At 40.0% G+C, this 12,805-nt stretch overlaps 1 protein-coding gene across 2 annotated transcripts in view; it reads left to right on the forward strand.

Moving 5' to 3' along the window:
* The first annotated feature begins 4,684 nt into the window (after positions 1-4,684).
* Positions 4,685-12,805, forward strand: part of TFE3 (transcription factor binding to IGHM enhancer 3) — a 41,239-nt gene continuing 33,118 nt past the window's right edge. Inside the window, exon 1 of one of the 2 annotated variants that reach the window (XM_070938077.1) lies at positions 4,685-4,948. In XM_070938077.1, the coding sequence (XP_070794178.1) occupies positions 4,839-4,948 (110 nt within the window). In that variant the 5' untranslated portion in view covers positions 4,685-4,838. Of the gene's footprint in view, positions 4,949-10,589; positions 10,677-12,805 lie in introns of those variants that run through there. The other variant, XM_070938078.1, reaches the window with a different exon arrangement.

The raw sequence follows: 12,805 nt of genomic DNA on the forward strand, positions 1-12,805 counted from the left end.
CAGTTCTCCAGAACCTGTCAGAACCTGATTGATTCCCTACAGAACAAAAATTTCTGCCAAAATTTGAGGGGAACAAAGGATAAACAAATTTATGGATTGACAAGTTGATCTTGAAGAATTCAACAACAACAAAATTTTGTTTATGGTTTGGATAGTCTAAAAAAACATCTGGTTCTGTTACACATAGCTGGTTTGAGAAAGGTCCTAAACATTTTTGAATGAGCAGAAACATTTGACAGTTTATGGATTCTTAGTGAAGCTTTGGCAAATAACGTAAAGCCTTGGTAGTACAGTGGTCTAAAGCACCCTGTTATTAAGACCAGCTGCCTGCAATTACTGCAGGTTCGAATCTCGCCAGGCTCAAGGTTGACTCAGCCTTCCATCCTTCTAAGATAGGTAAATTGAGGACCCAGTTGTGGGGGCAATAAGCTGACTTTGTATAAATATACAAAAGGATGAAGGCTATTGTTTAGTGCATTGTAAGCCGCCCTGAGTCTCCGGAGAAGGGCGGCATATAAATCAAATTAAAAAAAAAACGTTAATGTCCAATGGGGAAAGGTTAGGAGAAGTTGAAATTAGACATGAAATTTTTCAAAATGATTCATTACCATCTTTATTCTTTGTACTATAAGTGCATTGTAAGCCGCACTTACAAGTCTTCGGAGTAAGGCGGCATATAAATTGAACTAATAAAATAATAAATAAATAAATACTATTGGTAGTGTCACTGATAACAATTTTGAACAAGACAAATTGTGCATGGGTACTGGATAAAAAAGGAGTAAAAAAATCAGAGTTGCCCTATATGGATGACCTAAAATTATTTCTAAAATGAGTGCTGAACTGGATTCCTTGCTAAAAAGCACAAAATAATTCAGCAAAGATACTGGAATGCAATTTAGCACTGACAAATGTGCAGCTATACCCATAAAGGCAGGCAAAATAGTTGAAGATTATGGAATAGCTTAATAATAAAGATTTGATAAAGGCAATAGCACAAGAGAAAAATACAAACATTTAGGAATTTTGGAAACTTCTGATTCCAAAAGAAAGTATACCACTCAAAAAAATAAAGGGAACACAAGCAGAAGACATCCAAGATCTGAATGAATGAAATAGCCTTATTAAATACTTTGTTCTTTACATACAATAGTTTATACACTGCTCAAACAACTAAAGGGAACACAAAACTACTGTATGTAACGAACAAAGTATTTAATAAGGCTATTTCATTCATTCAGATCTCGGATGTCTTCTGTGTTCCCTTTATTTTTTTGAGCAGTGCACTTCTGCCAAATATATTAAACAAGTTCAAATTTTGAATTTTGAAATCAAAGCTAAAGGCTGGAAAGATCATTAAAGCAATCAGAGCAGTCCCCATTATACTATATATGGCAGGAATAGTTGTCTGGATCCAGATGAGACCTGATAATTTGGATCAGAAAACAAGAAAACTGAAGATAATATACTATACTCTACACCCAAAAAGTGATGATTTGGAATGGAAGAAGAATGGAAGGACCAGAGGATTCCTACAGGTGAAACAAATTGTGGAGGAAACAAACAACATGGCTTGCATATTAAGAAAAGTGAGGAATCTTTGTTGAAGGAAGTCAATCAGAGAAAGCTTCTGAAAATGAGTATAGAAAAGAAACGATCAAAAACCAATTTGTTAATTGGAAGAACACGCCAATGCATGTTCAATACTTGAAGGGTATTGAAGGAAAAGCTGATTAAAAACTCCACTTGGAGTTGAGATCAAGACTGTTTAGAGAGAGAAATCAAAGGCTTTCTTTTAGCAGCTCAAGAATAACTTTGCTGATTATTGCATGAAAGCAAAAATTCATCATGTAACAAACAGCAGTAAATGTCATCTTTGTAGTGAAAAGGATAAAACAATTGACCATTTGATCAGTGGCTGCAGCAAAATTTCACAGACTGACTTTTAGCAGTGTCATGATTGTGCTGCTAACTTTATTCATTGGAAAGTTTGTGTGTGTGTGTATGTATGTGTGCATGTATGTATGTGTGCATGTATGTATGTGTGTGTGTATATATTATTTATTTATTTATTTATTTATTTATTTATTTATTTATTTATTTATTTATTTGTAGCTCAGGATTGAAATGTGAGGTCCTTGCTGCTCTCTGAGCTTGGTTGTTTTCTTGGACAAGCCACTACTAGAATATAAACTGAGAGCAAACCCCATTCCTTTGCCAAAAGTTTGGATTTGAATGTAGCATACTTGAGATACTTGAGCAGTGGTGTAATTCAAATTTTTTTACAAACGGTTCTGTGGGTATGGCTTGGTGGGCGTTGTGTGGCTTGGTGGGCATGGCTTGGTAGGCGTGGCAGGGGAAGGATACTGCAAAATCTCCATTCCCACCCCACTCCAGGGAAAGGATACTGCAAAATCCCCATTCCCTCCCCACTCCTGGGGGAAGGATATTGCAAAATCTCCATTCCCACCCCACTCTGGGGCCAGCCAGAGGTGGTATTTGCCGGTTCTCCGAACTACTCAAAATTTCTGCTACCGGTTCTCCAGAACCTGTCAGAACCTGCTGAATTTCACCCCTGTATTTGAGCTTGCTTTGAATAAAAATGTTGATGAGGATTTACAGCATTCAGCAATCGCTGAGGATTGAGCAAATGTCACAGAAGAAAATAGATGGAGTAGTTAAATGAAAATATCTGTGATCTTGATACATGAGATTTTTTTAAGCATAGGTAGACACGATTCAATGTATGAATCAATGTATACCGTGAGCGGCGGCACCAGTGCGATGTCCATGTGGCATTCAACTGTGAGCATTCAGGAGCGGCTGCAGAAGAAGTCAGGCAGCAGCGTGACAGGTGTGGGGGCATGGGAGGCCTGGCTGCAGTGGTCCTAAGGTAAGCGGGCAAGACATCCCCCGAAAATAAGACCTGGTGCTTATTTTGGGGCCCAAAAGAAAATAAGACCGGTCTTATTTTCAGCTAAACACAGTAACATCAGACATGCACAAAAGACGTCGGACTACAAAAACATGGGGAAAATTTTCTCCTTCCCCATATAAAGATGAACCCTCTAAGTTGCAAGGACAGATTTAAACATTAAAGAAGGAACCTTAGGCATAAAAGCTGGCTGGGTGATCTTGAGCCTGTCATTCTCTCTCAGCCCAACTCGCCTCACCTCACAGGGTTGTTGTTGTGGGGAAAATAGGAGGAGGAAGGAGTATTATATATGATTGCTGTTCCTTGAGTTATTTATAAAAATAATAAGACAGTATATAAATAAATAAATAACCAAACCGAACCCGGCATGGCAGTGTTCTGCAATAAGCTAGGATAAAACATGCTTGGATAGTCTGTGGCTCACAGACTGCGATCGCAAGGTGGGGCTAGTTTATGGCTCAGTGTACTGTCTGAATCTAGGTTGATTGGGTTAATCCAGCCATCCATTTTCTTTTCTTTTCTTTTCATTATACATTTTCCTTTATTATACAACACATTTCCAGTTTTGCAACGACAGTGTACTACTGGCTGTATCAAGTCCCTTTTAAGTATAGATAGTATTATACACCCTGAGTACAACTATTATTCTTGTAGTCATACAATATAGTCTCTTTTAAATACATAATGTTGTACGTCATAGTTATAACCATTATTTTCATAGTTGTATCATAACGCTCTATACATTTATCACTCTATATGTTTTATAGTATATATTCTATAAAACAGTATAGAATTCTTATAGAACAGTATATATTCATATATATATATATAAAACATATATATATATATATATATATATATATAACATATATAAAATATCATGATTTGAGATATCATCCCACTATGGCCATTTAACAACTTGATCTACATAGGAAAAAACCCTGACTACAAAGATATTATACATTTGAACCTATGAATTAAAATATATATATATATATATATATATATATATATTATATATATATATATATATATATATATATATATATATATATATATATATATAAAACAGTATATATAATAACTATTTCTATTTTGTTGATCCTCTTTTGTTATTAAGTTACTAATCTCTGCACCTGTTATTTAACCAGTTGTACAATGTCCCATGTTAAGTAATACTCTGATTCCTCTTTATCTTTTAAATTCCATCCTTAACCTGTCCAATTTGGCACATTCTAATATTTTCTTTATTACCTTTTCGTCTGTAGGCATACTTTCGTTTTTTTCCAATTTTGTGCATATGTGATTCTGGCTGCTGTTATTGCATGTTAACATTAAGTATAATGTGATTCTTTTATTGTATTTCCCCGGTAGTATACCTAGGCTAGTAAGAATAGTTCTGCTTTTAGATCTATTTGTTGTGCTGTCCAGCCATCCATTTACTGTACTCAGCGGTTACCTGCCTGGCTCCTTCTGCGCGGAGCTAGGATAAAGGAGATAAAGCCCGCAGATTCGGTTTTTATTGTTCGAGACAGATGCTGCCCCTCGCCGCCCCGTCCCTTTCCTAGATGAGTGGGTGGATCCCACTCTGATGTCATTTCCCGTGGAGTTCCCCTCCTCCGCTGACCCCCCTTCTCTTCCCGAGCCGGAAAATGAAGCAATCCTCCGGCTGGATGTTTTCCTCTTGCTTTGGGAGGAGGTGGCGCTGCTACTGATTTCTTCCGCGCCTCGGTCCGGAGACATCCCCCCCCCCCGTCCCTTCTCTGCTGCGTCTGGTTTACTCCGCTTTGCACAAACGGGTTTGCACAGCGCTTTGGATCCCGACCTGTTTTTCGTCCCGCGAACAGAGCGAGAGTCCCCCCGATTGCTTTCCTGGAAGCTCCAGTGGAGGTGGGGCGGGGGAATGATGTCCCATGACACGAGCGAGCGGCCCCCCAACCCAGAGCCGCCCCCCGCGACTGTCTACGTGTTAGTGGAGGACCCACGGTCGACGGACGCCCTCCAGCTGCTCAGGTGAGAGAGGAGAGCCCCGCCTTCCCCTCCTCCCCGGAGTTACTGGAATTGCCGTAGCGGGAATTGGGAGGATTCCGAGAAAGGGGCCTCTTCTCCTTGCTCGGAATGCCGACCCGGGACCTGGATCATTCGGAGCAGCTTTCATTGGCCCGAATGTAAAATTCCTACCAGAAGGATCTTCTTTCCCTGTTGCTTTCTAACAGCCTTCTCAAAACCTGAGTTCTCCGGATGAGCCGGGTTTCAATGGCTTTGATCCCATCCGTCAAGAGGATGAGGATGGAGATGGGAGTTTGAAGGCAGAAGGAAAGTCCAAATTCTAATTGGGCTGGGTTTGGACATGTTAATGTTCCATCGCTTTATTCACTAGGAGGCATAAGAAAGCTGGTTGAATGAAGATGGATGCTTGGAGAAAAGGGGCGAAGTGCCCAGCGGACTGCTCTTGGCAGCCAGGATTTCTGATTTTCTTTTATCCCTAACCCAACCCCCCCCCATGTAGAAAAAGGAGAAAAAGAACGAAACTAAGTGGTGTGCGCCCCCCCTTAATAATGTGTTTCAGTATCAACAGTTCAGTTTATTGGCAGAATTCCTGACTCCAGAATTTATATTGCTTTGCAGATCCAGTTTTAGATATTTTACAGAATGGTCTTGACTCTGGTTCAGCTCATCTTGGTTTAGCAGAATAGCCTAGCTTGAATGTGAGAAACCAGCCATCTCTCAGATCAAAACAAGAAAAAGGGAAAGTGCCTCGGAGCAGGTGCCGAAGTTATTCTCCTCCAACTATTCAGTTTCCTGCTTCCTCAAATTGCTTGTAATCCTAATAAAATGGAACATGTAGACAAGAGGAAGACAAAAGCCCCTCTTAAAAGAAAACGGGATAATCCTACCACACATTGTTGCTGAGCTGGGAAATCCAAGCTAGACAGGGATCAGTGTATCTCAGCTGCTGGTCTTTTGCTAGTCCTGTGATTTGAATTTGCAGAAAATCACAATGTGTTTTTGATGGTGGGTGAAGTGTCTTAATGATTCAGTTTCCTTCTATTTTGCTGACTGCTCTCTCTGAGATTAGTTTTTACTTCTGTTTTTTTTTTTCTTAAATGCTGATCTCGACTTTTTTCTGAGGAAAAGCACAACCGGCTTTAGCTCAAGCTCACCTACCAATCAACTTTAAAATTCTTACTTGTTTGTTTACTTGTTCCCTGGACCAAAAAGTCAGAAACCTAACTCCCCCCCCATACACTGCTAATGTATTTGAGTTCATGGGGAGAAGTCATAGTTTAAGGAGATAGTTTAAAAAGCACCTATAATTAAAACAAGTGAAGAGGGCAGAAATGGAAAATCTCTGTGGACCTTTGCATGTTGTCAATTATTATTTCTAGTCCTCCTTGCTATTGCCTGTGTTTACTGGAAATTATTGAAGCTGTAGTCCTGTTGCATTAAGAAGGACATAATTTATTCATTCCTTGTTTAGAAAATCAAAAATATTTGCATTCTATTTTCTGGCTTCCCAATGATAGAATCAGTTTTTCTGGATAAGCTCTGTTAAGGATATTGTTGTTGTGTTACCAACCAGCAGAGTGTAGAGCACAGAGAAATGTTGCTGAGAGCAATGAATAAGAGATGTGCAAACTGGTTTATCAAAAGTTTACTTTATAGTGAAAAAAACAATCTCATAGTCTTTAAATCAATCCAAGTCTTTGCCAGTTAAATCAGTCCAGTGATACAAAAATCTTCTTACCACACAAACAGTAGTTGGTTAGAATAACAAGTTCACTCTGGTTCACAAACCACGATGGTAGCAGATCCATCCAACGATGATAGCACAATGATAGCAACTCCTCACACTATGGTAGCTTATCATCAACTGAATACGTTACAGTATCTTTCTTAAATACGTTTAAAACTAGTGCTTATCTAATTAAGCATGACTCAGCATTACAATGAATCAGCAGGAAAACTTTATAAAGTTACACAATACATATTCATATTAAAGTCACAGAACACATATATTGCCTGGACAACTTGTTAGGCTCAAACCATATCCTAACAAGCTCATTGGGAACTGTTTAGGGAATTATGGCTTTCCTACTCTCTGTGTATATAAAACTACAGGTCTCTATCATCCTCAGTCATCCAAAGCAAAGTGATGAATGGGGAATGGAGTTGTAATGGAACACATCCAGAGCAGATGGCACACAGAGTAAGGATAGCTTGGAATGTAAAAATTCTTGGCTGGCATAAATGACTGGCAGTCTGACCTGGTGAGATTTGACTATTTCTCTCAACGATGAATATACAGTACAGCCATATGGGAATAATCTCCACAACAACAATTTTCCTGGAAAGTATGTATAGGACAATACTATGGATGTATTGTAGTACTACTTCTGTCCACTTTCCAATGTATGCCCTTTTGCTTACTTAGAGAATTACAAAAGGATGCAGGAATTCTGCTGGCTAATTTTTTTTTTGGGGGGGGGGAATCCATCTGATTTCCTATTCACCTAAATTACCTCTATAGAAGAAGTACTACAATAAATCAATAATATTGTCCTATACTTACTTCCCAAGAAAATTGTTGCTGTGGAAATTATTCCCATACGTCTCATATTATTCCCATTAATCCTTGAGAAAAACCGTAACAATTATATTAGAAGCATGATCTATGAGCTTTTTTGTTTGTGTGTCTTCAGGTCAGTCTTGAGTCCTGGTATCCGGGATGCAAAAATGGTTGTGGTATGAAAAGACAAAAAGAAAAATTTACTTTCTTTTTGTCTTTTATTAGGTTTATATTAGGCACCTGATGGAAGGGGATGAGATGTGGGTGGGTGCATTTTATGAAATTTAGAAAGAACAAAAAACTAAAATTTAAATCCTTTTCACCGTATGCAGTGATGTTTTAGAAGGAAGGAAAGGTCAAGGACTTACTTCATCCTGTTCAGAAGCCCCCCCCCCATAATTATGTAAGGCTGACATTAGGACTACCGAGACAGACTAGTGATCTCTTGCACAGTACTGTTGATGTTGTTTGGCAACAACCTTTCTGATGAATCTTTGGTTAGTTTAACTGGTGAGGCTGCAAATAGAAGCTGAGAGTATCTGCATTTAAACTAGGTTTTTTACCCCAAAATGTAGCTGGCATAACTATAGTGCTGCTAATGAGAAAGAATTACATCCTCCAGCATTGGAGGATTCCTGTTGTTATAGAACTCCTCTACAGAGGAGAAAATGCCCTACAGCCTGTTGATCACTTTTTCCACAGTGCTATTGACATAGTTTATAACTGCCATGTGTTTTTTTTAGTCATATCAGAGGAGAGAAAAAACAACTGATTCAAAACAAGCATTTATTTTGTTCAGTTATCCACATCTCATCAGTAGAATATCTTACCTAGGCACTCAGAATGTATAACTATATCTGTTGTTAAACTTGATTTATTCAGGCCAGTGGTGAAATCCAATTTTTTTTACTACCGGTTCTGTGGACATGGCTTGGTGGGCGTGGCAGGGGAAGGATATTGCAAAATCTCTATTTCCACCCCACTCTGAGGCCAGCCAGAGGTGGTACTTGCTGGTTCTCCGAACTACTCAAAATTTCCACTACCGGTTCTCCAGAACCTGCTGGATTTCACCCCTGATTCAGGCCCATGCTTAGGAAAAAGCCTGTTTGATCACATAAGGATTTTCTTCTAAGTAAAGTCTTCCTAGGGACAAAAGTACTGTAATCTCTGATTCTTTATACAGCATACACTTCCTTGGAAATCAGTGTCAGCACATCTAGCAAGGACTGGTCTACTCTGATCCTTTGTAACGTATCTTGCTGCTTAGTGCGGCATGTAAAATCCAGTTGTATGCTACACCTATAGTACAAGCTAGAAAGCTCTTGAAATTCCCTAACAATGCAGTTCTAATACATGTTTACTTGGAAGTGAAGTCCGAAGGTTAATGGGCTGTTCTCCTGGGAAATATGTCCATGTGCTGACACCATCCTGTTCTGGATTCCGATTCTTATAATTCCCAATTCAGCATTGTGTTCTTTTCAGTATTTGGAAGGTATTAGGATATGAATTGTGGATTGTTGGCTTTTTTCTAGGCAGATCAAAAAACACTGAAAGAAAGCTATCTGATTGGCAGCAATAGATTGTTTAGAAGAGGCATTATATTTTAAATAACTTTTTTTCTTTTTGAAGACCAATAAGGAGGGAAGGTGGCATCTTGATAACTTGAGGGTGGGGTGGGGATATTTTGTTTATAATTCTCCAAGCCTCTCCCCACGCCCCTTTAAAAATGAATTTTAAGAGTATGTGACTACAATATTGTTAATACTATTGGGTGTGTACTTTTTCACCCCGCAATTAGTTGATTATAATTGAATAGTAATAATTCCCAGCCAGCATATGGAAAAGATTAGTATCACAATCTTGCGCGATTATAGGTTAATTAAGCCACTCTGCAATATTAACAGCCATCTTAATCAGATGCTTCTCATTCTCAAGGTCCCCTTTATTTGAAGCCTTGCCTCTTCTGGATCTTTCATCGCAGATATGTAACCTGTGTCCCTACTAAAGAGGGAGAGTGGAAAATACATTTCTCTCATAGCCCCACCCCTCCCCCTCAGTGGTGGGTTCCTCCCGGTTCTCCCGAGCCGGTAGCGGTGACGATATGACATCACTGAACCGGTTCTGCCCCCCCCACGCCAACCAACCCACCCCCCACGTTATTCTTTCCTTTTATTTGGCCCCACCCCCAATCTATTGCTGCCTCCTGAGTTCCAGCTGATGGCTAGAGGGAAAAAACTGTTTAAACTCTTGCCAAGGGGCTTCAAAGGGCCGCCCTACAGCTCATCAGTGTTAAATGAGTAGACCGGTGCCTGCAAAAATAAATGGGTAGACAAGTGCCTCTAAAAACAAATGAGTAGACCGGTACAGTTCTGCAAGCTGTTAAATTCTAAATAATTGTCACATGACCATGAAGCCACGCCCACAAAATAAGCCACGCCCACAGAACCGGTAGTAAAAAAATTAGAGCCCACCCCTGCTCCCCCCCCCCCCGCAAGAAAAGAACAATAGTAGGGAATTCTGGCGCGGCTCCTTTAAACTGAGCCTTCAATGGTGAGAGGAAGGGGGTTCGGCGAGCTGAAAGTGAGACTCCGGGTTGCCCCCTAGTGGCCAACAGGCGCCACCGCACAGCTTCTGCTCCTGTCTCCAAGCGCGTAATTTCTCCACGGCCAGGCTATTAATAGCTCCAAAACAAGGGCGCGTTTGTAGATGCGCAGCGAGGATTTGTGTTTTCTTGCGCGGATCAACAAACCCGAGAAAGGAAGGGGGGGGTGGAGTGGGGGCGGAGCCACTGCCTGTTTTGCAGGGACGCGCTTCGAAGGTCCGGCGGGTGCAAAAAAAAAAAAAAAAAAAAATCCACCGGCTGCTTTTATGCTCTCCATGCGGGTTCAAGCGATGCCGGGTTTTTGAAAGGCTCCTCCGATCTGGCCCTTACCAGGAAATGTAACAAGCACTTTTTTTTGCAGAGGCCTAAAAGCGGGGCAGGAAGTCGGAGACGCGCTGGGATCGCTGGCCGCGCAGAGCGAGGATCGTGGGAAAAAAAAAAAAAGGGGTTGGGGGAGAATCGCCAAACTTTGCCGGCCCTCATGCCCCACGGCTTGCGCGGGGCCGCTTCTGTGGCGCAGTCCAAGCCAGAGGCAGGGCGGGGGAAAGAGTTCGGCTGGAGAGGAGGAGGTGAGCGAGTTCCGGGCCTTATCTTGGTTCTCACGGTTTTAGGAAACTTTCTTTCTTTCTTTCTTTCTTTCTTTCTTTCTTTCTTTCTTTCTTTCTTTCTTTCTTTCTTTCTTTCTTTCTTTCTTTCTTTCTTTCTTTCTTTCTTTCTTTCTTTCTTTCTTTCTCTCTCTCTCTCTCCCTCCCCCTCTCTCTTTTTCTTTCTCTCTCTCTCTCTCTCTCTCTCTCTTCCCCAACCCCCGCCCCACATCCCGTCGTTATCCGCTCTCTTGAGACAAAACGAGGAAATTCCGTGTATTAGGAAATCGCGGATGAGGGTTTTTTTTCTTTTTCTTTCCTTTTTCCTCCGAAATCTTGGGCGTTAACAATCTTGGGGGGAAAGAAGTAACATAAAAATCTGTTTCCCAATTCCCCGTTCCAGGATGCCTAAGCTTAGATGAAACGATCTCAAGGACACAGCCTGGCATTTGACAGAAACGGTTTTTCTTGCTTGGTACTTTTGCACGGGGTTTTTGTTTTAACTGTCTAAAGCTGCCTCGAAATAAACCTCCTTCGGGATGGTTCGCTTTTGAAAGCGGATGATGAGCCCAAGATCGCGCGGGGCGGTTGAGCATGTTCTCTCTTCCATCAATCGATCTCTTGAAGATGATGGGCAGAAGGAAATTTGCTCTTATCAAGAATCTGTTGTTGCACCTGTATTGCTATGGTCTTCGTAGATGATAATTTTGCCGGGGAGCTAATTCGACGTTCAAATGTCATTTCCCATAAAGTAAATTTCATCAAATTTACTAGGGCTTGCTTCTGACTACATAGCTTGAACTGTAACTTTACCCTTCCTCCCCCAAATTCAAGAATAATTTTACCCTCCCCTTCAATAATATGGAGAAAGTGATAAAACAACCTTTGTCTTGTAGATCTGTTGGGGTTTCAGTCATTTTCACGGCGCACCCAAGGTGGGGATGATGGGGTTTGAATTTCAACATGCTTTTGGGAAGGTTGCGGAACTGATTGAGTATGTGTCATGAAGTTGGCATCAATTCTTAGGCACCCCACAGATTTCCTCCAGAAGGAAATGAAATTATTGCAAGTATATGTATGTACAGTATGGAAAACATTTCAGTTGCTCCAAAGTGCTGTATATTAATATATATATTTTTTGTGTTGAGCAAGTCTGTAACCGTCTGATTGATTGTCTGTACAGTATACTATTGACATAAATGAGATGAGTTTGCTTCTGGCAGGTTTGATATGGATCTACGTACAAGTTTGCAATATAAAAGCAGTTAGTTTTGGTGAGAAAGGGCTGTGTTAAAGCCATTGTTTATTTACATCTGAGCTCATTAAGATTTTAATTTTGATTTTCCAGTTCATGCATTTATTTATTTCAAACATTTATTTAGCCACCATCTTCTAATCAACTCTGGGTGGCTCCCTATCATAGATATCTGATAACTTGCTCATTTTAATGGGAGACTAGACTTTTCAATTAAATCAAAAAAGCAATTCCAGTTAGGAGTCTTCAGTAGTGGAAGGTGAAGGGACTTTTTATTCACCAAGTTCTGTGCAGTGCTGTTGTTTCTTACTTGGAGGCAGAAGGTAATCAGAAGGATATCTTTGCTTTAAGGAAAAACTTGGCAGAGTGGGAGTTATCTGTTTTACACATCTTTTATCAGCTCTAGTATGATTTGTGGATTACTGAGTCTCTAATTGTTGAGTGAACCTGAGAGAGTTCGTAATTGTGTTTGGAAGGACAATGGTAAATACTGCCTATATAACTAGGATAACTGCCTGGAGTTTTATAAAGTGCTTTTTTAAAAATATTGGAATGTGATTACTGTGTTTCAGGGCAGGATTAAATTTCTATTCACACATGCACTCCTTGGACAGAAACTCACTGAAAACAGGCAATCTTTGGAATATGGGACTCTGCTTGAAATCTGTGTTTTGTTTTGTTTTCTATTTTATTGTTTTATAAATTTTAAAAAATATGAAAGTTAGATTGTAAAAATAGAAAAACCAGGTCCAGGTAATGAAATATAGGCAGATCAACAACAAATCTAAATGAGCAAAACCACAATATGATTGAAAGCTTATGATATTAAAAGATTCTGGTTATCCATTTTATATTGCTG

The sequence above is a fragment of the Pituophis catenifer genome, unplaced genomic scaffold (genome assembly GCF_029215685.1).
Source record: "Pituophis catenifer annectens isolate HBS135680 unplaced genomic scaffold, rPitCat1.0.hap2 SCAF_2, whole genome shotgun sequence".
NCBI classification, from domain to species: domain Eukaryota; kingdom Metazoa; phylum Chordata; class Lepidosauria; order Squamata; family Colubridae; genus Pituophis; species Pituophis catenifer.